The 25,937-nt window shown below is 37.7% G+C and overlaps 1 protein-coding gene across 1 annotated transcript; it reads left to right on the forward strand.

Annotated features, from left to right (window-relative positions):
- The first annotated feature begins 16,147 nt into the window (after nt 1-16,147).
- On the forward strand, nt 16,148-24,828 carry LOC121762915 (notchless protein homolog). The gene is made up of 13 exons (XM_042158945.1): nt 16,148-16,397; nt 16,697-16,778; nt 16,886-16,975; nt 18,015-18,140; nt 18,655-18,782; nt 21,434-21,633; nt 22,076-22,139; nt 22,493-22,603; nt 23,115-23,252; nt 23,908-24,050; nt 24,119-24,173; nt 24,273-24,329; nt 24,410-24,828. Exons 1-13 carry the CDS (start codon nt 16,227-16,229, stop codon nt 24,491-24,493), a joined length of 1,449 nt encoding a protein of 482 aa, XP_042014879.1. The 5' UTR covers nt 16,148-16,226; the 3' UTR covers nt 24,494-24,828.
- The last annotated feature ends 1,109 nt before the right edge of the window (nt 24,829-25,937 follow it).

A 25,937-nucleotide genomic window follows, 5' to 3' on the forward strand; every position in this document is an offset into this window, starting at 1 on the left:
ACGTCGCCCCTCTCCTTCTTCTTCCTCCTTCTTCCTCTCCCCCTCCCTCTTCTTCCTCTTCCAAAATGTAAAAATTCAGAACAATAATTGCAACCTCTTCTTCATCTTCCTCCCTCTTCTTCCTCTCCCTCTCCCTCTTCTTCCTCTTCCTCCCTCTTCTTCTCTTCCAATTTTTGGCAAAAATTGCAGCCCTTCCGTCACGGCCCCGAAGCTGCAACGCCGTCCCAGGCCGGGACGCGGGACGCTCACCAGGCCAGGAACGCGGCCCTGGGACCAGCCTGGGCCGTGACTCGCCTCCGTGTAACGCATGGGACGGGCCGGGACTCGCGATTTGCGGCCCGGCCCTCCGCGTTACAGATGCTCTAAGGGCATTAGCAATAGGGCGCCTTATACACCGTCACATCATCATTTTATCCTTCTACCCTTCCACCTGCAGTGGGCCGTCCTATAATCCGCCCTAAAGGCCGCCTTAAGCATTTTCTTTATTTGAATATTTAAATAACTACAAAAATTGGAAAAAAAAACCTTCATTTCATTTAAATAACCTTTATTTAAATATTTAAATAACCTCCTCGCGCTGCATTTCGGCTAAGCAATCCGCCATTGCGTCATTAACGGCATCGAATAAGGCTCAAGTCAAGGTCCGACTAATGCCCTCCGAGGTACTCCAGTCGTCGTCTTACCTCATTTTTGTTTGTGAGAGATGATTGAAATATTCGTATGGAAAGTGAGAGATGAGAGAAATGTTCGTATGAAAAATAGAATGAGAAACGAGGTTTAAATAGATAAAATTCGAAGAAAAAAAACAAAAACGCGTTGCATCGTCCGCGTCGCGGACGATGTCCTATTGTCCGCGTATCGTCCGCAGACGATCTATAGGGCGCAGACGATGCATCGGACATCGTCCGCATACCCACAGTGGCAGATGATGGCGCGCCCGAAACATCGGGCGGCCTATCGTCTGCCCCATTGCGGATGCCCTAATACACTGGAAAGTACCTCTTCACTCCAGTCACAACTTCATTTTTTCAGTATTTCATTTCAACCAACCTATGTAATATAGTGAACCTCAATACCTCATTTCAGTTACAACTAAAAATTAAAATGAAGTAAATGGAGTAGTAATTTGGGGAGTATTATGGTGACATTAGAGCATCCCCATTCGTATGGGCCCAGACCTACTTTTATTACTATTTTACGCCATGCTCTTCCCCAAGAGCACAACACACACATTCATGCTCTTCCACAAGGACATGTTCAAGGGTCTCACCATTCCATTATTTAATTTAAATACTTCAATTACTAAAAACATTTCCACAATATTAAAATGCATTAAAAATACCTGGAATACTATTACAAATTATTAAAAAATATATTACATAATTAAAATTCTAAAAATTAAAAATTACATAATTAAATTCATAAAATTAAAAAACTCACTACTCGTGGCCGAATTTTGCCCAAATGGATGATGAATATGTGTATTTATAGATGATTTTGGGATTAAATTTTTTTTAAAAATTTCAAAAAAGGGTAATAAAACGGCTATATTTTTTGGAATCCGAAAATATTTTTTTAAAATTTTTGGTATTATTTTCGATTTTTTAAAAAAAATAAAAATGAAAATGCCAACAACCAATAGAAACGCGTCACGTCGCCCTGCTCAGCTGCACGGACGTGCTCGATGTATCGAGCAGAGCCGTGCCGTTGGCAAGAGCACATCGGCGAACATGGGTGTGTCGTGCCAGCGGCACGGACGCCGTCCTTGCGGAAGAGCACCGCTGCGGATGCTCTTATAGTTACAATGACATTCATGACAAACAATCTTGGATACATACGCAAGCAACTCGGCATATGGTTCCAAGCAATTTGCGATAGATAAGCAAGTTTTGCTGCCTGTGGCTAATACTCATAATAATTTAAAGAAGAGAAAAGTCAATTTTGATCCTAAATATATGACCAAAATACGAATTTAGTCCAAAACATTCACTTTATGAAAATAGGTTCATAACAATTGAAAATGTCGACAAAGTAGTCCTCTTTTTACGATTCCGTTAAAAAACTAGCGGTCAACGCTAATTGCATAGTGGCATGACCGTTAGTTTTTTTACGGAACCGTCAAAAAATGACCACTTCGACAAGAATTTCATTTGTTTTGGACCTGTTTTTTAAAAAGTGAATGTTTTAGACCAAATTCGTGTTTTGGTCATATGTTTAGAACCAAAATTGACATTTACTCTTTAAAGAATGAAACACAAGTTTTGTTATTTTATTTGTTTTCTTTTCTATACATATTAAACAATACGGAGTACAAATTAAAAGTACTTACGTTAATTTAATTGAGATTAAAAGAGGATAATCAATGTTCGTCTTTAAACTTCATTTGCAGATGATAATTCTAGTAAATTTTACTGGAGGTTGTAAAGGATCGAACATTGAATTTCCATATAACTTTGCAATTCATGAATCATGATAGCTTATAATTATGAGAAAAAGAATTTCGAGATTTTCCTATTTTATTTAAAATTTGAAGTGAATGAACGAGAAATTGTGAGGGGATGAATAATATGATAACTAATTTGATTTAAAATTAAGACCTAAGTGGAGGTGAGTGAAATCAGAAATTTATAGTCAATGAGAGTACATAGTCCACTTAAATGGCAAACAAAATGATTTATGTGGCAAGAAAATGCTTCTTATCTTGCCATCATCTACCAATCTTTCCTTTTAATTACTCCATCAACTTACCCTCTCAAACGGCCAAACCCCTTTTCAACAATCATTTACATTTACATTTACTACTAAAGTTGTCACATTGTCCCCTTTACCCCCTTCCTTTTTTTCCTTTGTACAAGTTTTTCTAAAGATAATGAGATTTCGTGTCATATTTTGGTGAAATTATTTAATATTTCACCTTTTACACCAAAAAACAACAAAATAATATCGAGGGTGGGTAGGAAGTAGCACCAATTTGGATATATATATATATATATATATATATATATATATGGTTTATAGATATCATGAAAAATGCTTCATAAATTTACTTATATGTGATTGGGTTTTAATCCGAGTAAATACAAGTTGCATTCATCCACAGATTTAATTATTCCATAATGTACATTTAGATATCAATGTTATTTCTCTGGTCCAGTTTTTGGATTATAATTTTGGTTTTCCAATAATGATATCGGTAGACCAACTCGCCAGCTGTGGAGATGCTTCATGCACCTTTTCGATTTACTGTAATTTCATGTAAGTTTCGTGTAGCATTTCTTTATTATTTTTATAACAATAATTGTGAACCAAGGTCCAAGTTGGTTGGTCAATATATCTTCAATTACGTGTAATATTAATGAAAATATTCATGCATAATGGTCTTGGTTGAATTTTCATTATTGTTGTTGTTGTAACTTAATTGACACTTAATAGTTGAAAATATTGCGAGAATCTTCCATATTGTCAATTCCTTTAAAAAGAATTGATTGAATTTCGACATTAATTATAAAATGCTAGCTATTCTAAATTAGCTTTAAAATATATACTCCATTAAATATCCGCGGTTGTCAGATTACGACAAAATGGGAGGAAGTTTAAATAAAAATATATTTTTATTACGAGAATATTTTTTAATACAAAAATACAGTGCGAAAAATAAAACGCCATCATTATGTCACGATATATGTATTACAAAAATAAAGGGCCATCATTATTTTTTGTATGGTGTGATTATTGTCATTGATGATTTCTAATCATTTTCTTTTTACTTTTAGCTTCTTAATAATATTAGAAGAACTTCTTAATTGTAAGAGACGTGCATGTAACATTTCTACAAGGGCAAATACTAATCATTCTACATTAAAATCGAAAAAAGGATCAAAATAAAAAACAAATGTAGCATATAAAATATACTTATTTATATATTACCAATCTTTTATCCCTCGAGAAATAATAAAACGATTGATACTCTATGAACTATCATGTTATCAATTTACTCTCTTTGTCTCAAGGAAGATGACCCTTTCCTTAGGCGGCACGCGATTTTATGCAACTTTATTTTTTGTGTTAAATGGAGAGAGTAATGTAAGAGAGAGAATAAAGTAGAGGTAAATGTGTTTCCATTTTGAGTAATGAATCATCTTGGTTGGGGTAAATAAAAAAGGAAAGTGAGTCATCTTTAATGGGACGGAAGGAGTATGTACTAATCATTAATGTGAGAAATATATTAATACAGTATTTTTCATATTAACCAAGGGATATTAATTACTTAAAAATAATAGATAAGGCTGGTACTCATCTTGAGAGATAGGGTTCATACCTATGTGAATTAAATAATTTGAGGCCTCAATCATTATACACTATCTTGTGTTAGTGTTGAACACTATATACTAGTGAGTAGTGAGGATGAATAAGAAGAATTGTGGATTATGTAATTCATTGATAGAATAATTTCGACACAGTCTCCCCACTAATATCGCTACAACGAAATATCAATATTAATTACGGAGGCACGATAGAATTTATTTAAATATATAGAGAAAATTGTTAGAATTGTAAGAATAAATGTGACTGGTATATTTAATTTTGTGAAATTAAATTACATATCGTCGATCTACGTTCGGAGCAGATGACCGTGATATATTCATTTTCACGGTGAGTAAGAAATAATGAATTAAAGTTGGGCAAAAATGCGAGCTAATTAAATAAGCTAGTACTATTAGAGAAGCTAAGGGATTAATTAAGAGTGTTAATTTTCCAATATAGGAAGTGACAACCTTATTAAACTAGTTGTATTTAATAAGAAGAGTTATTACATGTAATAATTATAGTGGGATAAGATGAGCGGTATAGCCCACACGCGAGCGTTGCCGCCGCCACGTGCCATGTGGACTTGGATCTTGGCAATTAGTCTTTGGGCTCGGTGCTTGGGCTTGTCCCGAGGCTAGTCTAATTCTTTTAGACCACCAACGCTTCCACGTCAGCGAGCCAAATAGGATGACATCTCGTCAGTATGATGAAGTGAAGTCAACGTGGCTGACAAGTGACGAAGTCCACGTCGTGAGGGAACCTAGACGTGCAGCTTGTCCCGATACGTCCGTCCAGGATCAGCCTCTGCAGCTCCAATAAAGGCTTATAATGCCCGGCGGCTACAACTCAGCCATGATGACAACCATCAAGACTGTGTTGACCCCTGTCCATTCCATGCATTTCTTACACTACACAATTCTTTATCATAAGCTTTTTTTTTCTTTGCATGGTTCTTCTGTCGAAGTTCTGTCATCGCATCCAATCCAATTCGCCAGAGGTCTGCTGATAGCGGTGCTACTACATCAAAGACGAAAAGCCGTTTTATCTTTAGGGGTGACATGCCAATCCGAGAGTACTACCAGGGGTATCTCGTCTTGCAGACAGAGGCTTCATCAACTCGACTTATTACTGTAATTACGATTTCATTGTTTCGATATTATTATTATAATTTCGTTTCAGTTTTATTTTGTATTCCTTCTTTTGAATTGTATTACGCCCGATTAATTTTCTTGTAATCCAGAAACCAACAAAAATTAAAGAAACTATTTCTCATAGTGACTGCAACTTAATATGCATTGTTGATTTTGTATGATTTGTAATTGTGAATACTATTATTTTACTACAGTATATTAATATTAAGAAGCATTATCATACGGAGAGTATTTAATATGTAAAAAAATTATTAATAAACAGGGAATGTTCGAATGAAAACTCATTCTTAAAGTAAGAATGAATAACTAGTTGTGGTTAATCTATTATAATCTAAAGTGTCAGTTTAATGAAAAGACTTATTTGTCTTTTTTGGCGGGAAATTGTGAAGCTAATTTGTTTGCCATTTTGGTCATTTTGCGAAATGACAACCATTGGATAGAAAAAAGACAGCTCCTATGGAGCAATAGTGGCTTCTCAAATAGTCCAACAAAATGCAAACTTCTTGAAGAAGATTTGAAACACTTTTAAATAGATGGACTAGAATCTGCATTTTGTGGACGAATTTTGTGATTGCAGTATAGCAGGTTGGGTTCTGCTTGGAATCCGGCGGCGACAGCCGGCGGGTGAACGAGAGAGATGCCGGAGATGAAGGGAAGCAGTGACGCTGCTGCTGTGCTGGATGGGTTACTGCGGCGACGGTGGTGCAGGAGGGTCGACGGCGGCAGAAGCGGAATAAAGAGAAGGAGAGTCGACGGCGGTGGCGGCTGGACTCACACGACGGCAAGCCCGATACCTGAGAGTAACGAGAGAGAGGGGTTGGTGACCGGCGACGGCGGTTGGGTGGCGTGGAGAAGTCCACAGGCCGGTGGCCAAGAGGTGGAACCGCGAGAAGGAGAGAAAGGCGGTGACCATGGCAAGTAAGGCAGCAGCACCGCGAGGGAGGAATGTGCGAAGGCGCGGCGGGTAAGGCGGCGCGACAGGCGGGACGAGCGGCGAGGCTGTGTGGAAGGAGAGCCGGCGAGGAAGAAGGAGCGGTGCTCTGGCCGGGGAGATGATTTCCGCCGCCGGTTAAGGAGGAGGAGGAAGGAGGGAGGGAGAGAGAAACTTGAGAGAGATGGAGGCGTCGCATGTTGCATTAGGGTTTTAGAATATTATTAATTTATTGTATATTGTTTGAAATTTTTGTTTAATATTTAGTAGGCTTTTAGTACTTCTTATAAAACTATGTAATCAATTTAGTAGGCTTTTAGGGATGCCACTTTTAGGATGCGGGTTTATTAATTTATGTATTCCATAATTTTTGGGCTTTATTTTGGGTATTAATGTACTACTTGGGTAATATATTAAGATTTAAATATATATTTAATATTTAAAAGTTTCAATTTGGGTGTTTTGCTCGATTATGTCTTAAATTAGTAGGTTCTAATTTTGACTTTTGATTTTTGGATTATGTTTACTACGGAGTATGTATTTTAAAAATTAAATTCTTTGTAATGAAATAAATAAATTTAACATTAATTTATTACATATTTTTTATAACCCTTTAGTATACTAAAACTATCATATGCAATATAAAATAGTAAAATTTATTATTTAAATATTTATGGAAATATATCTACAGTTAAATTTAGTATACATAATTCTAATTGAGTTGATTTTATTTTATCTACTATAAATAATTACTATGTAGATCAAACTCTACAACCATTCAATAAGAACCAATACCTTCTCTAATTTGTTTTCATTTTTTTTTTTATTTCTATTAAGCTCTACAAGTTTATTGGTAGTAAGGCTATTCCATGTAAAAAAGTTGCATTGGCCCACCAGATATTTAATTAAGGAAAGAAATAGGGAAAAAACAATGAGAGAAATAGAATTAGAGTACTACGTGTTTAAAATTCTACCATCCTACTGTTTTTCATATGATAGTGGTTACGTTTAACCATAGCAACCCCCGCTATGTTATAGTATAACACAGCAGAGGATTCTCCCCATCTTACACGTGTTTTTATTGAATGTGTCTTTGTTATATATCTCTCATAAAACAAAACGTCTATTAAATTTAGATGTTTGTGTAGTGTTTTTTGTCATTTGTCACTTTGTGTGTATTTGTGCATTTTGTATATGCATTTTGTTTTTGTGCGTACTAATGTAATAGTTGGGTGAAAGAGATAGCCATACATGGTTTATGGTTTTATATATTCATTTATTTTATATTTATAATTTGAAATATTTATGTCCGGAGCATAGTACTGGTGTTAATACTAGTTCGTTAAACGGTGGACCTATTTACTTAGTGGATGAGTGCAATATCAAGATTCAAAAGAGTCATTTTCAACTTATATAAGTTTTATTCTTTTAGAAATTTATATTGTTAATAAAAGTCGTGTCATTTAAAAATGGGGCATATAATTTAGTATTTGTCATGTTATAAACTTTTTTCCTAATAAATAAAGTGGACTATTTAGCCATGTAATTGGAAATCCTATATTGTTTAAAGTCTCAGTAAGTTTTCTTATCTAAGTGTCTGAGTCGAGTTTTTTAATTAACTTAATGCAATCTTAATTAAAGATGCTTATTAGGCCTGCCAAATTGGGTATCCGCGGATACCCGATCTGAAAATTTCGGGTACCCGATCCCAAATTTCCCAAAATCTAATATCCGATACCTAATCCGAAAATGATTTCGGGGACCCAGATACCCGACTCGGGTATCCAGTCCCGATTGTGAATTTTTTAATATTTTTTAATTATTTTTTTAAGAAAATTAACTACAAAATTTTAGAAATACAAACTTGTAGTTCGAATTTGATACAAACTTGAAGTAATTCGAGTTTAAGATAAAAAAAACTACTACAAATTATTATAAATAAAAAATTCATATCATTCATCTATAATAAACATCACAATTCATACCTTAACCCTAATGTAACTTAAGAGTGAAGGATTTTGGGAGTACATTTGATTTTTTAAATAATAAAATAGATACATAATTTATTAAATTTAAAAAAAATTGGGTAATTCGGGTAATTTGGGTATACCCGATCGGATATCGGGTTACCCGATACCCAATAATAAAAAAATCCTATACCCGAACCCGAAACCTGAAAAATCGGGTATTGGATATCCAATTACCCGAAATTTTGGGTTCGAATATCGGGTATCCAATTCCCGATATCTATTTTGACTGCCCTAGTTATCATCTTCAAAGTTATAATTTTAATATTATTGATTAAATTGAAAAGCTGAATTAGATCAGTTAAAATACAATATAATATGATAATATAAATACACATCCTATATAAAATTATTGATATCATCAATACAACGAGACAAAGGACAATGATTATTCAACCCCTTTTCTCCTAACAAATGTTAGGAAAAAAATAACATCTTCGAGTGCTCATTGAGTAAATTCATTATTATGTAAATTCGTTATCATAGATGAGGCAAGTATTGTGTAAGGATGCTTGTAGAAAATATAATAGTTCAATAATACTTACAAAATCCCACTTTTCTCACTTAGATCTGAAGGGCCCATCATTTCTGATCTTCGTAATTCCTTCCTTACATCATTCAATTTTTTTATTAGGTTTGAAACAACTGCTAAGTACTACTTTTATTACTGAAAAATATTTCATTTACATTCCATATGAGTTTCGCAATTACTTTTAAGTAGTACTACTTTACATGATCACTATTCACTTACATTATTCATAGAATAATCGAATTCAATTTAAATACTATTTGTGTAGTGATAATTTCAATGTCTTCGTAAATCGAATTCAATTTAAAATTTAAATCACCAAATAAGTTATATAAACAAAATATAAAAATGAAGTTAAGGATATATTATAGTGATCCTAAGCAGATCTCTTAGCTTTGCTTTTTTAGTAACATGCCATCAAAGATTGTGACTTGGTAATCTACAGGGTCATCGATTAATAGTTTGATTTATGCCTCTTAAGTCAAATTGGGCAGACGTAATAATTGGTGTCCACTTTTAAAATTGTTCCAATTGATGGTATGTTTAATAATGGCACATAATTTGACCACAAAAGATGGCAAATGTGGTTTAAATTTTAAGTATAGCACTTAAAGCTACATGTTTCTTGACCTCAATTGTGTGCGGTCCACATTGTTTTGAAGCAATTACATTATAAAATATACATGGATCATGAAAGTCTATTTTCCTCGGGTTCCATTCTATATGTGATCATGTTGGTACAATAATAATACTTGAGAGCATCCACAACGGTGGCGTTCGTCGCCACGGCCGTCCGCGCCACTGGCACGGACGCTACCCGCTGCCGCTGCACTCGCGCCGCTGGCACGGCGCTGCTCGATGCATCGAGCAGCTGACGTGGCGCGCTGGGATTCGTCAATGGCATAGCCGTTGTGTTTGATTTTTTTTAATTAAAAAATCGGTTTTTAATTAAAAAAACCGATAAAAAAATTTCACTTCCCAAAAAAAATATATCCGTTTATAACCGCTTTTTTCCACTTTTTAATTTTTTTTTTCATTTTTACCCCAAAAATACACACTTTCATCTATAAATACCCCCAATTTCACTCCCAAAAATTCACATCAAACTACACAATTCTCATCTTCATTCTCTCATATCCATTTTCATCTTCAATCTTTCATATCCATTTTCATCTTCATTCTCTCATACCCTACAACATCACTATGTCCGGCCAAGACGATAACCCTACGGGCTCCCACGGTTGGAACCCCGAATGGTTCGGTTCACAACCGTTTCCTAGTCCGGAAACGGACTATTCCCCTCCTCTCACCCAAGATTCGGGCGTTCCGGGTGGCTACCGGCCATACCCGGTCGACGAGCAAGGTGCCTCCGATGGGCGATACTAGACATGCCCACGGTTCACGAACCGGCAGTTCCGGTTCGGAACCGCCGGTTCCGGTTCGGCGGTTGGCGGAACCGGAACCGAACCGTGAGGCTATTTCACGGTTCCGGTTCCGGTTTTCGAACCGGCGGTTTCGCCGGTTCAATTATTTTTTTTAATTTGAAATTTGGCTTTATACAATAAATCGGAACAAGACAATGCATAATTCAAGCACAAATAAGACGAATATGGAGAAAATGAAATAAATTTTATTGATTTTGAGTTGTAACGGACAACGAGTCAACGATACATTACAATTTACAATACATAAGTATACAATACAACAACATACAACAATATAATATAATTTACAAGTGTCGTCGCCTCGTGGGACTCGCAAGGTAAATAAAAAAAACATGAAATGGGGGGAAAAAGGAAAAATTGAAAAGGGCTTGGGATCAACTTAAACTTTCAAAGTTAAACTTTTCAATTTTAAGTTGAGTTGTCTACGTATCCACAATTTTATTGAGGAATCAAATCCCACGTAGTTCTCTTACCTTATGATCAACCATTTTTTCTTGCAAAATATTGCCCATTTTCTAAGCAAACACATATCAGCACACCATATACACATTGCTGCATTTCTAATAGGGGCAATTTGATCTTCCAATGCAGCAATGTGTATATGGCGTGCTGATACATGTTTGCTTAGAAAATGGGCAACATTTTGCAAGAAAAAATGGTTGATTCCGAGAAGAATTGTACTTGAAGATTATTAAAATATATTCCCCATTTGATAAATATCTTATTGGTGAAAAAGTGGGTATCTTTGAGGCAGATGGTACTGGAACACAAATTTATATATGGAATCTGGATGATACTTCAAGATCATATATAAATTTGTGTTCCAGTACCATTTGCCCCAAAGATATCCACTTTTTCACCAATAAGATACTTATCAAATGAGGAATATATTTTAATGATCTTCAAGTACAACTTAGCCGCAACAACGATACATTTTTTTTAGCAATTGAGAAAGGAAGACAACTTATAGAACTACGGGAACAAGTATAAGTGTATAACAATGCGTAAAGCGTAATAAGAGTAGCACTTGCGTAATTAAATGGAAGCACAAAAGCACAAATGAGAAATTGGAGACAAAGAGAGAGAATTGGGAGATTGAAGAGAGAAACTCTTATTAACACAAGAGTGGGGTGAATGTAAATGAGGATAGAGGGGGGTATTTATAGATAAAAATGGGGGGGGGGGGGAAATGGAAGAATTCGAATTTGAAATTTGAAAAATCGGCAAAACCGGCGGTTTTTGGCGGAAAACCGCCGGAACCGCCGGTTTCCGGGGCAAAACCGCCGGTTCGGTCAACAAAACCGTCTGCAAAAGCTGCGTCATGTCGCCTCGTTTCTCGCGCCGCATCCGGAACCCCCTGAACCGGTGGTTCACGACCCAAAAACCGCCTGAACCGCCGGTTTTTCAGCTGAAAAGCTACCGCCGGTCTGCCCCATCCACATGCCTTGAAAAACGCACCCGAACCGGCGGTTCGGCCGGTTAACCGCCGGTTCCGAACCGTCCGGAACCGCCGGTTCGGTGACGGTTCCGGTTCGAAATATCTTGAACCGGAACCGGACCGCGACCCGAATTCCGACGGTTCCGGTTCGGGAAAAAGGCCACGGTTCCGGTTCGGTGGTTAACCGCCGGAACCGGAACCGGTGGGCATGTCTAGGCGATACGGGTGGACACCGGAGCCTAGGCCTCCCGTCCCTTCCCAAACTCCGACTCCTCCATCTCGCGCCGGTGTTCGCACACCGTACTCACCGGCGGAGATGGATAGATTATTCAAGGTGTACTCGGAAATCTCCGAAGATGCGGTGGTTGGCACGAACCAATCCGACGATCACTTTTGGTGGCGCGTCTCTCGGCGGTACAATGCAAACCGGCCGCCGGGAACGATCGAGTGCAACGAGAGTATGGTGCGTAACTGCATCGACCGAGCCAACGACGAAATTGGCAAGTTCAATGGCTATTTCCTCCAGGAGTCGCGGAATGCCGGGAGCGGCCGGAGCGAGGTCGACATCATCACTGCGGCGCTGAGCACCTACCAATCCATGAACGGTAAGTCGTTCAAGTACCTAAATGTTTGGCAGGAAACGAGGACGCACCCGAAGTATCTGGGTGGCGCAACATCCTCCTCTAGCGGCTCCTCCAAACGGTCACGGTCGGCATCCTTATCCGACGCCGGCGAAGAAGTGGCTAGCCAACTCGCCGAAGCTAACTTGGGTAGCCCCGACGCCGGACCAAGCGGTTCCCGACGCCGACCGCAAGGAAGGAAGAAGGCGGCTGCCGAACGCCGTCGCGCCTCGACTCCATCTGCCCCCGCCCCCGAACCCGCACCCTATGTTCCACCTCCACCCCCGAACAACTCGTTGTAGGCCCTTTTGGCCGAACTCAATATGGCCGATAGGTCAACTATGACCCCCACGCAACTTCAAACGCACGAGGACATGATATTGGGTCTCAAAAAATAATTGGGGTTGGTGCCGCCGGATGCGTAGTCTTCCTCGGGTAATATTAGCCAATAATCATGTAATTTTTAATTTTTAGGAGTTTAATTATGTAATTTTTAATTTTTAGTTTTTTAATTATGTAATTTTTAATTTTTATGATTTTAATTATGTAATTTTTAGGATTTTAATTATGACTTTTTTATTTTATTTGTAATTAGTAATATTTATTGTGGGTTTTTAATGAATTTTAGTATTATGGAAATGTTTTTGTGTAATTGAATTTTAAATTAATTGTGCTCGTCCTTGCGGAAGAGCACAGCTGTGGGTGTTGTGCTCTTGCCAAAGAGCAGGCAGAAAAAGTGGGGTCGAGCCCACAACCGTGCCGCTGGCAAGAGCACGGTTGTGGATGCTCTGATAAAAATTTAAATGAATTATTTCACTTTTAGAGAGCGAGTGAGAGAGAACGGAGAGGGGTTAATTTATTTGACTTGGTGTTGCGATCCTTCATAATAACGCATATTTTAAATAGATTTGGCACAATATTAAGAGCATCCACAATCGAGCTCTTGCCAATGAGCACGGTTGTGGGCTCGGCCCCACTTTTTCTGCCTGCTCTTAGGCAAGAGCACAACACCCACAGTTGTGCTCTTCCGCAAGGACGAGCACAAGGGTTCCACCATTCCATTATTCAATTTAAATAAAAACATTTCCACAAAATTAAAATACATTAAACATACCCGGAATAATATTATAAAATACATTAAAAATTACATAATTAAAATCTTAAAAAATAAAATTTACATAATTAAAATCCTAAAAATTACATAATTAAACTCCTAAAAATTATAAATTACATAATTAAATTCACAAAATTAAAAAACCCACTACTTGTGGCCGAACTTCGCCCACATGTGTTTGATTAGGTCTTCTTGTAGCTCAACGTGGGTTCGGGTATCGCGCATTGTGTGCATTGTTTCGATCCTCTCACCCATCGTCGTATGCACACCTCGACGTGGGGGAGACCCCGCACTTGAGCTTCCGGCTTCATCCTCGTCGTAAAAGCTAGCCGCCCTCGGTCCTTCGTCGGCTATAATCATGTTGTGTAAGATAATACACGTGTACATGATGTCGGTGATATTTTTGACGTACCACAGCCGAGACGATGCCTTCACAATGTTGAATCGGGCTTGAAGGACCCCAAATGCTCTTTCGACGTCTTTCCGCGCGGACTCTTGACGCTGCGCAAAAAGAACCCGTCTCGTGTCTTGCGGGTTGCTGAGCGTCTTCACGAAAGTCGACCACCTTGGGTAGATACCATCGGCGAGACAGTAACCCATATGGTATACATTTCCGTTGACGGTGAAGTCGATCGCCGGTGCTACACCATTCAACACATCATTGAAAAGGGGTGAAGAATAGAGCACGTTCAAGTCGTTGTTGGATCCGGCAACACCGAAATATGCATGTCAAATCCATAGGCGGTAGTCGACGACCGCTTCAAGGATAAGTGTTGCCCCCTCCAAGCAGTAGGACAATTCTTCCACCTCCAATGCATGCAGTCAATGCTGCCAAGCATACCGGGAAAGCCATGGACTGATTCGTGAAGACGAAGCAACCGTTGGCAATCATCGGTGGTGGGTGCCCGAAGGAATTCATCACCGAAAGTTGTACGAACGCCCTCGCAAAAATTTTTAAGACAAAGGATTCCAGTGGACTCACCGACATGCAAATACTCGTCGAAGAGGTCGGCCGTTTGCCCAGTAGCGGGTTGTCGGATGGCACACGTACACTTCTGCAACACCAAGAGACTTTGCCGACTGGCTACATTTGGACCTGTTTGGAAGAATTCAACACGGACGGACAATGTGTTGACAATACGCATAAACAAGCGTTTTGACATGCGAAAACGGCGCCTAAAGTAATCTTCCGGAAATCAAGGTGGGTCGGCAATGAGCCTTTCGTGGGCTCCCTCCCGGTCACGATGGATGTAGCGGCGAGTTGATCTAGTTGGTTGAGGAGGAGGGGCGGGGGTATTCGCTGTGACATATGCTTCATAAGAGGCACGATGTTGTTCGTAGTATTCTTGTTCTTCGCGCTCCGCTTCCGCAATGAGATGAGTGAAATCCATTTGAGGTTTTGAGTGAGAGATGAAGGTGTAGATAAGTTGTTTGAAAAATATGAATGAGAGATGAATGAGAGACGATTTGATGTGAAAAATGGATGATGAATGTGTGTATTTATAGATGATTTTGGAGGAAAAAATAAAAAAAATATAGAAAACGGGCAAAAAAATGGCCATTTTTTTGGGATTGGGAATATATATATATTTTATTTTTTTGGTATTATTTTCGATTAAAAAAAAAAAAATTTCCAACGGATATGCCGTTGGCCAATCACACGCTGCTCGCTGGCACGGACGTGCTCGATGCATCGAGCAGCGCCGTACCAGCGGCAAGAGAGCATCGACAGACAGCGGTGCCGCGCCGCTGGCACGAATGTACGGACGAGCGCGTGCTCTCCGTTGTGGATGCTCTAATATGTGATGTTTGATTAGTTAGATAATATAATAGTGAAATAATGTAAAACAAGTTAAAATAAACTTTGTGTATAGAATTAAATTAGTCGCAAAAGTGAATGTGAGATGATTAATAATGAGAATACAATATTATAATTTTGACAATATAGAGATAAGTCGAGTCATAAGCAAAACTTATAAAAGAAAGACAATCAAAAAGTCGGATCATAAGTAATTTTTTTGTTAAAAAATAATCGAACCAAGAGATAAAATAAGACATAGTTTTATATCATAAGTAAATATTCCAATCAAATATATCCATAGAGTATAGATATATGGTGCAATGCCAATTAGATTAAATATTTAATTGAATTAACGGAAGAATCGTGAGTACGGAATTGAGTTCGAGGTTTCACTTGAACAAGGAAAGAAGACTGCATCTTATTTAACAAGAATAAGTATAAATTTGATTCTCGTCCCACTTGTCGTATGTTATCATAAAAAATACTGTGGTAAAATAATTTGATATGCATTTACTTTAAAAACAAATATCACTATTTTATTTTAGATAAAGTGTATCCTCCTTAAATATTCGTGTGATGACATCTCAGAAGGTAGGGACAACTGATCCAACGATTTAAGGACATAGATTAATCCTCGCTTGAGGGGGCTGAAAATGACAATTAGGATTTTGATCGATTTCTAAGCGAAGAAAAGCCCAATGGGCCACGGTGAGTAGCCCAACTACAAAATGGGGTGGGTTAGTACAAAGTATTTGAATGAAAGGAGAACTCAATTTCATAGAATGACAATCTACCCCAACTTATACCCTTAAACCCTGCTTAAGTTTTTTAAAATACAAACAGAAAGCAAGAAAAAGAGAAGATGGAAGTTGAAGCAGCAGAATTTGGTAGGGCGGAGGAGAGAGAGCAGAGCCACCGCGTCATATGTCAGCTCACCGACGCGGAAGGCACGCCGCTCGGTTCGCCTATTTTCCTGCCGGAAACCGCAGGTCCTAAGGAGCTCCAGCACCTCGTCAATCAGCTCCTCAACAATGTAAATTTATCATCAAACAAAATCTATTTTTTTGGCTTCTTATTAGTAATTCTGAACTGGAAATGTTAATTACTGCTCTTCTCATCCACTTCAGTTTTTCTATTTGAAATAATGTCGACTTAGTAATCATAGGATTCTCTTTTGGATTATCTCAATTAGTATATTTTTGGAATCTGTTTGCCTCATATAGTGCTGCTGGTTGCCTTTTTTTTGAACAATATTTATATGAGAAATCTGGAAATGAACTACATGTAGTTGATAGGATCCTATTTAACGAGGAGTATGTTTGGTTATCTTAGGAGGAAAAGTTGCCTTATACTTTTTATGTGTCGGACCATGAGCTTGCAGTGGAGCTTGGATCGTACCTTCAGAAGAATAAAGGCAATTTGCTAATTCCGTTGATCAATTTATTGCTCCTGATCTTTCTTTTTACTCCTATACCGAACACAAATTGAAATTGCTGAGATTATTATGAGTAAATGATGCAGTTTCCGTGGAGAAGGTCATTACAATAGTATACCAGCCCCAGGCTGTATTTAGAATACGTCCAGTGACTCGATGTTCTTCAACTATTGCTGGTAAGAAATGTGTTTTATTCCGTTCACATGCTCACCCCAATTAAGGGTGCATTTTGTTTCATTCGTACCTGCATGCTCGACAATGGCATGGTTAGTCCTGATCACTGCCTAGCTCATTCTTCACTCTATTTTACCTTCCTATAACTCTTGAATTTTCTGAAGCACTTCTTGAGTATCTTAAAAAAACTAATGTTTGCAATATCATGACTAGGTTTCACAAATGGATAATACGTTTCTCCATACTGATTCTGTATTGGCTTTGATATACATTTAGGTGTTATTGATACATGATTGTTCTGTAGGTAAAACACGAATAAGTGGGTAGTTGTGATAATTGTTAAACACATTGACCTTAACATTAGTAACTTATATATTATAGGAGATTAATCATAATTAAACCAAGTAGTCTCATTTTGCAATACAAAGATAATAACAAGGATAATTACTTCTCCTAAATCTCATCTTCCCTAGGGTTGTTTAACTGGTTAAGGAACCCCTCTACCAAAGGACAAAGCTAGATTAAAGACACTCACCTCTTCTTGATTTTTATGTTTGATACAACCATATACTCCCCCTGTCCCATTAAATATGCAACATTTGCTTTTCGGCACGGGATTTTATGTAGTGTTGTTTTGTGAGTTAATGAAGAGAGTGTAAAGTAAGAGAAAAGAAAAAGTAGAGAGAGTAGTGTTTCCATTTTTAGAAACGTTTCATTTTTAATGGGACGGACCAAAAAGGAAAACGTTTCATTTCTAATGGGACAGAGGGAGTATATGATATATTTGGCGGGCTTGATAACATTTTCTTCTAATTTTTCTTGGCCAAAGCCAAAAAAGCATTTCTTGACTCTTGGCGGACTTTTGAAATAAAATGTTATTCTCGTTGAATGAAATAATTTCAAAACTGTTCAGTTTACTGACTGCTAGATTTATTTGGCCCTCTTAATTCTTATTGGGATGAAGTTTTCTTGGATTTATCTTTAAAGTGATGTTTGAGTTTGACGGCATTTTTTTGTCCAACTCTGGTTGATTTATTGTAGGTCACACTGAAGCTGTGCTTTCTGTTGCCTTTAGTCCTGATGGACACCACCTGGCTAGTGGATCAGGTGATACAACTGTTCGTATGTGGGATTTGAATACGCAGACACCATTGTTTACATGTAAAGGTCAGAATCTTTCTTTTGTATGTCTGAGCAGCATTTTTCTGATGGTTGAATGACATTACTATAATTCCCAGATTTTAAAACGTTTATCTCCATTGTTTGGGTTTCTTGAAATCATCCAAGAAAGAAATCTACAGCACTTTGTTTGGTTATATGTATATAATTATATCTGCATAAAGCTATTTGGATATGTGACATTATAAAAGATAACTATATGTATGAAGTTAGATGGTTAGAATGCCACAATTAAAAATCCGGTCTAAAAAGTTCGCACTCATTTTTTTGACTATGATACTCTTCGAATGGATTCGTTTTGCTTAATTGTTATGTAAGCCCTTCCATTTGAAATTATGGAATTCAATTGTATGTCATTACCTATTGGTTGTGCCTATAATGTCCATTTCATTTTCTTGAGCTATTTGGCATTTGATGTCACAAGACTTCTGTTTCTTTTGTCTTTTTCTATAAATAAGTAGTGATATATAATGATCACCGTACTTTATCTCCCCCCCTTCAGGACACAAGAACTGGGTTCTTTGTATTGCATGGTCGCCAGATGGTAAGCATCTAGTTAGCGGAAGCAAGGCTGGAGAACTTATATGCTGGGACCCACAGACTGGCAAATCACTGGGAAATCCACTTATGGTAAGTGTAACAACTAGTGTTTTTCTTGATTGAATTTCTTCCTTGTTGATCTGAATATTTTTTTTAACCTGCCTTAATCTATTCTGTCAACCATCTTAGAGTCGAATGTATTGTAGAGTGTGTTGATTGTGATCTGTTTTTTTATCTTTGCAGATGCTCAATAGGAAAATATCATACTAGATATATAGGTCTATGTATATATTAAGAAGGGCATAGGCTAGTGGCACTGTCAAGATACACCATTATACTTTTGATGAAAGATACGTGCATGTTTGACATTGTGCCTCCCCATCCTATATATTCATCACCTAATTTGATTGATATATAATAAGATCATCTTTTACATCACTAATTATAATTTTTGGAATCTCTCAATGTTATTAAATATCAGCTATGGCGCCGCCGTGGCGCCATTGCATGGCGGGTTTCAAGAAAAATGCCATCGCCACGAGCTGCCATGAAACTTTTTAATGGTGACTGCCATTTGCCGCCATGAATGAGGCTCCATGGCGGTGCCATGGCATGTATGGCGTCAATTTTTTATTGGGCTGCCCCCAATCCTCAACCCAATTAGCAAATAAGACGGCCCAATTGTATATACCCCCTAACCCGGTTCAAACCCGACCCAATTAATAAAAAACTAGGGTTTTACTTTTTAGAAATTAGAATCAGATTTCTCACCCCAAAAAACCCTAGCTGCGCCAACCTCCAAAAAAACCCTAGCACCAAATGCCGCCGCCGGCCGGTCAGCGCTGACCCCTGTCGCCGGTGAGCCCCCCCCGGTGTCGCCAGTCAGCGACTCAGCGCCCCCCCACGTCGCAGTCAGCGCCGACCCCCGTCGCCGGTGAGCCCCCCCTCCCCTGCGTCGCCAGTCAGTGATCCCCCCACGTCGCAGTCAGCGCCGCTCCCCGTCGCCGGTCGCCGCCCACCCAGATTCTTAAGGATATTTCATTTCCATTCGTATAAGTTAGTAAATTCAAGCATAATTTATTGCAAATTCAAACAAAATTGCAGAATATTTAGGGCAGCGAGTTAATACAATTGCTTCTTCTCTTTTGAAATATAGTTAATACAATTTTCCCAGTGTCTCATGGAGAAGAAGCCACATCATCAGAAATAAACATTTTCCTAATGTTATATTTCTCCTGTTGCAACCTTTCTAATGATAAAAAAGATGTAGCAAACCGAGTGATGGCCGGCCTCACCAAGTCTTTCTTCTTTGTGAAAGTTCTCAACAAATATAAGGTAAAACCGTGGCTATAAATATAGCCCAACAAGACTAATGGCCCTTCGAATGGTTCTTTGAATGACCGGAATCTTACCAATGTCCTCAAGCATGAGGTCTATGCAGTGAGCTGCACATGGAGTCCAATAAAGATGTTTTCTCTTTTCCATCAACATCTTTCCGGCGGCTACATAGTTACTCCCATTGTCTGTAACTACTTGGACAACATGTTCTTTGCCGATCTCCTCCACGACGGAATCAAGCAACTCAAAACAGTTTTTCCCCTGTTTTCACAAAGCTAGATGCATCAGCAGATTTAATAAAGACCGATCCACTAGGAGATTTAACCAAGAAGTTAATCATAGTCCTTTGCCTCCGATCAGTCCATCCATCTGACATGATTGTGCAACCATAAAGCTTCCATTCGTTCTTCTTTTTCTTCATCTATGAATTTGTATATTGACCACATTCTCTAAAAGAGGAACTCGAATGTCATGGTAGCTAGGGGCAGGCAAATACTTGCCAAAGTCACCAACTGCATGGAGCATATCTTGAAAGCTTGGCAATTGAATCAAGTTGAATGACAAACCCGCTTGATACCAAAAACGAGCAACATATTGATGAACTCGGGTTACAGCTTCTTTGTCAGCAGATTCCCTCACATTCAGCTGCCTCAGCCTCTCTTTGCTTCGCTTTTGCATCGCTGTCTCGGTATTTCTAGTATACAAATCCATAGGCCTTTTGACGATCTGCTTTCTTTTGTGTTTGACCTATCTTCATCTTCATCTTCATCTTCATTAAAACCTAAGCCACCAAGATCAACATGTCTAGCTGAATGACTAGATATAGGAATATGAGAGGATCCTGCAGCTCTTTTGTCGGTAAAATATTTCCAAAGTTCTTCACGAACACTTTTCGGACACTTCGGGCATGCAACAACCTTTCACCGGCGCCGGGGGTCGGCACTGACTGGGCGGCGTCGTTCGGTGCTAGGGTTTTTTTGGAGGTTGGCATAGCTAGGGTTTTTTGTGGTGAGAAATCTGATTCTAATTTCTAAGAAGAAAAACCTTAGTTTTTTATTAATTGGGCCGGGTTTGAACCAGGTTAGGGGGTAAATGCAATTGGGCAATCTTATTTGCTAATTGGGTTGAGGATTGGGGGCAGCCCAATCAAAAATTGACGCCATACATGCCATGGCGCCTCATTCATGGCGGAAAATGGCAGTCGCCATTAAAAAGTTTCATGGCAGCTCGTGGCGATGGCGTTTTTCTTGAAACCCGCCATGCAATGGCGCCACGGCGGTGCCATAGCCGATATTTAATAACATTGGTTTATACCAAAAAGACATTAGGCACCGACACATGTCATGTCATGTTTTTCTTGGAAGAATTTACAATGGATTTAAATAGCACGGATCATGTCTCAGGGGCACAAGAAATGGATAACTGGAATTTCATGGGAGCCAGTGCATCTTAGTGCTCCATGCTGCCGATTTGTCAGTGCAAGTAAAGATGGTGATGCAAGGATCTGGGATGTTGCTTTCAAGAAATGTATAATATGCCTTACTGGACATACACTGGCCATAACCTGTGTGAAATGGGGAGGTGATGGATTCATATATACTGGGTATGTTTCACTTTAGTGAGAATCTACACCTCCTAAACAGGAATTTGTAAATTAATATGATTGAACTGTTATTTTTCTTTGAAATTTGGAAGCACCTTGTTGGCCTATATTTTATATTGCAACCTAGGTAACAATTATGTGGTGATTGAATGGCATTCACTCAATTGGAAGATCATGCATAAAGAGCATTTTTTCTGCGAGTGAACAATTCAAAATGGCTCAATAATTTGTGCTTTCTTCTGTAGTTTCATTTTAAACAAACTTTTATAATTTCGAAGCTGTTTTATCTTCCAATTGTGAATTATCTGTAATTTTTATCCTGATAGGCAGTTTAATTGGTAGGGTTGGAGGAGGTATTGTAAATTTTAGGCGATGTAAATGCTTATTATACAGTAAAATTGTAGAAGATAAAAAAAAATTGATTTGTAAATTACGTTTTCAGATCTCAGGATTGCACAATTAAAATATGGGAGACTACACAAGGAAAGCTAATTCGGGAATTGAAGGTATTTCTTTTTTTGTGGCTCAACAATCTTTTGTTCATTTGCCTCCCATCCTATTTTTATAAGTGCATCCGTTGCACATCTGCAAAGCAGCATATCCCTTCCCTTCAGTTCTCCTTTTCTACATTTATCTGAAGCTTTGGGCTGCTTGTCATGTTGTTCTTGTGTAGATTATGTTGTCTTATGTACTGGGGGTTAAATGGTTAATATGTCCACAGTTCTTGTGGTGACTAATATGCTTCTGTGAACATCAAACGAGCCATGGGCTTTAAGACTACTATCAACTTATTGTAGTCTTAATTTTCTTATACTTAGTCGGCTAGTCGCTCATGTTTCCCATATTTCTCATCGTGTAGGGCCATGGGCATTGGGTGAATTCATTGGCATTGAGTACTGAGTATGTTCTCCGAACTGGTGCCTTTGATCACACTGGTAAACAGTATTCATCTCCAGAGGAAATGAAGCAGGTGGTGTGATTTATCTTTGTTTTCCCTTCATAATTACTCATTGCAGAGTATGTATGCTTCTCCTTTTGGTCTACAACACTTCTTGTTAATTCATCAAAGTGATTTAACCATTCAATACAGTTGTGGACCTTAGATATACTACTATGCATTTTCTTTTACATTTTCGGAATGCTTGGTGCTGATTTTTATGGTTTTGCATTTTGGATTTTATTTGGAAGGACTTAAAGGTTGAATTAAGGTGGTATTTAGACCTCTTAGGTTTCGTAAAATGTCTTTAAAGATAAGAGGGCAGCCACTAGTGGAAAGAGATTTAGTAGGGAGCGAGAGAGAGTTAATATATGTACTTATGTAAAATTTCCTTTGTTTCCTTCAGAATAATGAAATGATTTCTAAAAAGTGTGTGCATCTTAGTAAATGGGATTGCAGCGTATAAAACTCCTTGTATTATATGCGTTGGCTTTACTTTGTGTACTGCATTTGAAATCCGAGCCTACTTAAATTGTTTTACCAGGTTGCTTTGGAAAGGTATAATAAGATGAGGGGCGGTGCTCCTGAAAGATTGGTGTCTGGTTCAGATGACTTTACCATGTTTCTATGGGAACCTGCTGCCAGCAAACACCCCAAAAATCGTATGACTGGTCATCAACAGGTGCTCAGTTTTGCATCATTTCAATATTAGCTCTGTTTTTTGAATAAAACCAAACTCAGTTGAAAATTATTTATTCTGGATTAAATGCTTTATATCTTTCAAACAAATGCTGATATTCCTTTTACTAAGTTTACTGAAGAGCCAATGCATGTTTGATTTCATAGACATGAGATGCAGAGAATGAGGGACTGGCATTGGATAGATGACATATCATTAGACTCAGAACATGCGTAAATGATAATCAGAGAGAAAAAAAAAGGAAACATACAAGTAGAAAATCTCTAGTGATGATTTGGGAAATGATTGGTAGCCATGGTCTTGGCATATAATTACGGACTGCAGGAAAACTTCTACATCCATTCTCAAGCTTAATCAAACCCCAAAATCAAACATCTTCTCGTTTAGTGTTACCTTTCTGTCAACTACTTGTGTTCATCAACATGCTCGATCTAACAAAGCTGTGCACAGAAAATATTGTACCCGGGGCTTCCTTCTCTATCTCTCAATCTCTTTACACCATTGATGCATCTAGTTTGCATAATCTGGTTAATCCTCTCATTATATGTCCGGAGCTTTCAACCTTATTAATGATTATTGATACTACCATATATCGACATTGAGTACAAACCTCTTATTATTATTTGATCTCCTGTAGCTTGTAAATCATGTTTACTTTTCTCCTGACGGGCAATGGATTGCAAGTGCCTCCTTTGATAAGTCAGTCAAATTATGGAATGGAGTAACTGGAAGTTTCGTGGCTGCCTTCCGTGGCCATGTTGGGCCCGTTTATCAAATAAGGTTTGGATTATTTTTAATAGAATTTTATGCATCTAGTCTGTAGATCTAATGAGAACATCTTCTTGCAGCTGGTCAGCTGACAGTAGACTGCTTTTGAGTGGAAGCAAAGACTCAACTCTCAAGGTAAATGTCCCTTTAGATAACTGAATGTACTAGTAAGAATGGAAAAATGGTGTGTGTTATCATTTTCATGATTATTGACATGGAAGCCTGTAAAAACAGGTTTGGGATATTCGTACGCAGAAGCTGAAACAAGATCTTCCAGGACATGCAGATGAAGTAAGCTGTGTTGTCCGAGTTGTTTTGGTCCATTTTATGCATCTAATTGAATCTTTGACGAACCCCTTTTTGAATTGCAGGTGTTTGCAGTGGACTGGAGTCCAGATGGTGAGAAAGTAGCATCAGGTGGAAAGGATAAAGTTCTGAAGCTATGGATGGGGTAGACGTAACGCCAACAGTTTCACTATCATATACCGAGTTTTGGCAAGAAACGGAATCGCTGTTGCCACAAGAGATCACAAAGACAGGTATACATTAGTTTAGAGAAGTAGTATCTTCTTCTGTGGTGGTGATGATCAAGCTGCATATTTTTATTTCTCATTTATTTCCCTTTGTAAAGGAATAAACAACAAACAGGGTTAGCTAAAATTTTCATTTTTTTAATCTTTACCAGTTGCACTCAACATCCATATCCTTGGAAGAAATGGTAATGGAGTACATTTTTGTTTCCCAACAGCTTAATTTTGTCAATCGATATTATAGAACCAAACACATAAAAGCAAGTTGCCAATCTAACAAAAATATTCTTCTTTTAAATACTACTCATAGTACAAGATTCAAGCAATCTTTAAGCTATCTAAGCAAACAAAAATATTTCATTATTTCAAATTGCATTATAACAACATTTCCAATCTGTGCTTCTATGGACCCAAGGTGCCTCAAACCTTCGTACACGAATATCCAATTGTCGCCGACTAACAAAAATAAATAAATTTGTGGAAAAAAAATTGTCGAGAAACGCCCCAAAGATGCTCTTAACGCAAATTTCGCATGCCTCGAACCCATTTTGATAGGCAAACCCATAAATCCAAAAGTTATACGCCTTTTACAACAGTTTGGAGCCACGAAGGAGATGCCGCGCAAGTAAAACATACTCATATTTTAGTGGAAACATTCAGTGGTACTGGTAGATGCAGAAATTTTAATGCAGTGGTATGAAAACTAATTATAACTGCTTGGAGTTTCAATATTCCACTAATTCTTTTATTTTTGTAAATCAAATCCTTCATTGTAAATATAAATAAATTGTTTTTCTAGTGTTACTATTTGGCATCTTTTAGCTCCAATTGGATGGCTTCTAGAATACAATTAAATTTTAAAATTCATTCATATTATGTATTAAGATTTTAATTTAATTTTTCTTAATATTTTATTTTACAAGTATTAAAAATCATATGAAATTATTTTATTTATTGAAATATTAGCTACATAAGTATCTATTAAAAACAAGATAAATAAAAAAAAATAAATATGAATGAAAATTAAATTAAAGAAATTATATTTATTAAATTGTTAGCTATATAAATATTTAATAAACATAAAGTAAATAATAAAAATTAAATATCAATCAAAACAAAATCAAGTTGAAATCGTGTATGAATGAAAACAAAAACAAAATGAAAAACGCAAGTCAGCATCAATGAAATTTCTTTTTGAAAAGAGCAAGTAAAGTTGAGTTTTTTTTTATATATAAAAAAGGCTCAAGCCAAAAACGGCGAGCAAGCAAGCCCAGTGTACAAAACTCCCAAACAAAAGAAGCATCAAACAACATCACTCAGAGCTACTCGACAGACCACCTACAAAACACGTCAACGGCCAAAAAACCAA

This window comes from Salvia splendens, chromosome 13 (assembly GCF_004379255.2).
Source record: "Salvia splendens isolate huo1 chromosome 13, SspV2, whole genome shotgun sequence".
NCBI classification, from domain to species: Eukaryota; Viridiplantae; Streptophyta; class Magnoliopsida; order Lamiales; family Lamiaceae; genus Salvia; species Salvia splendens.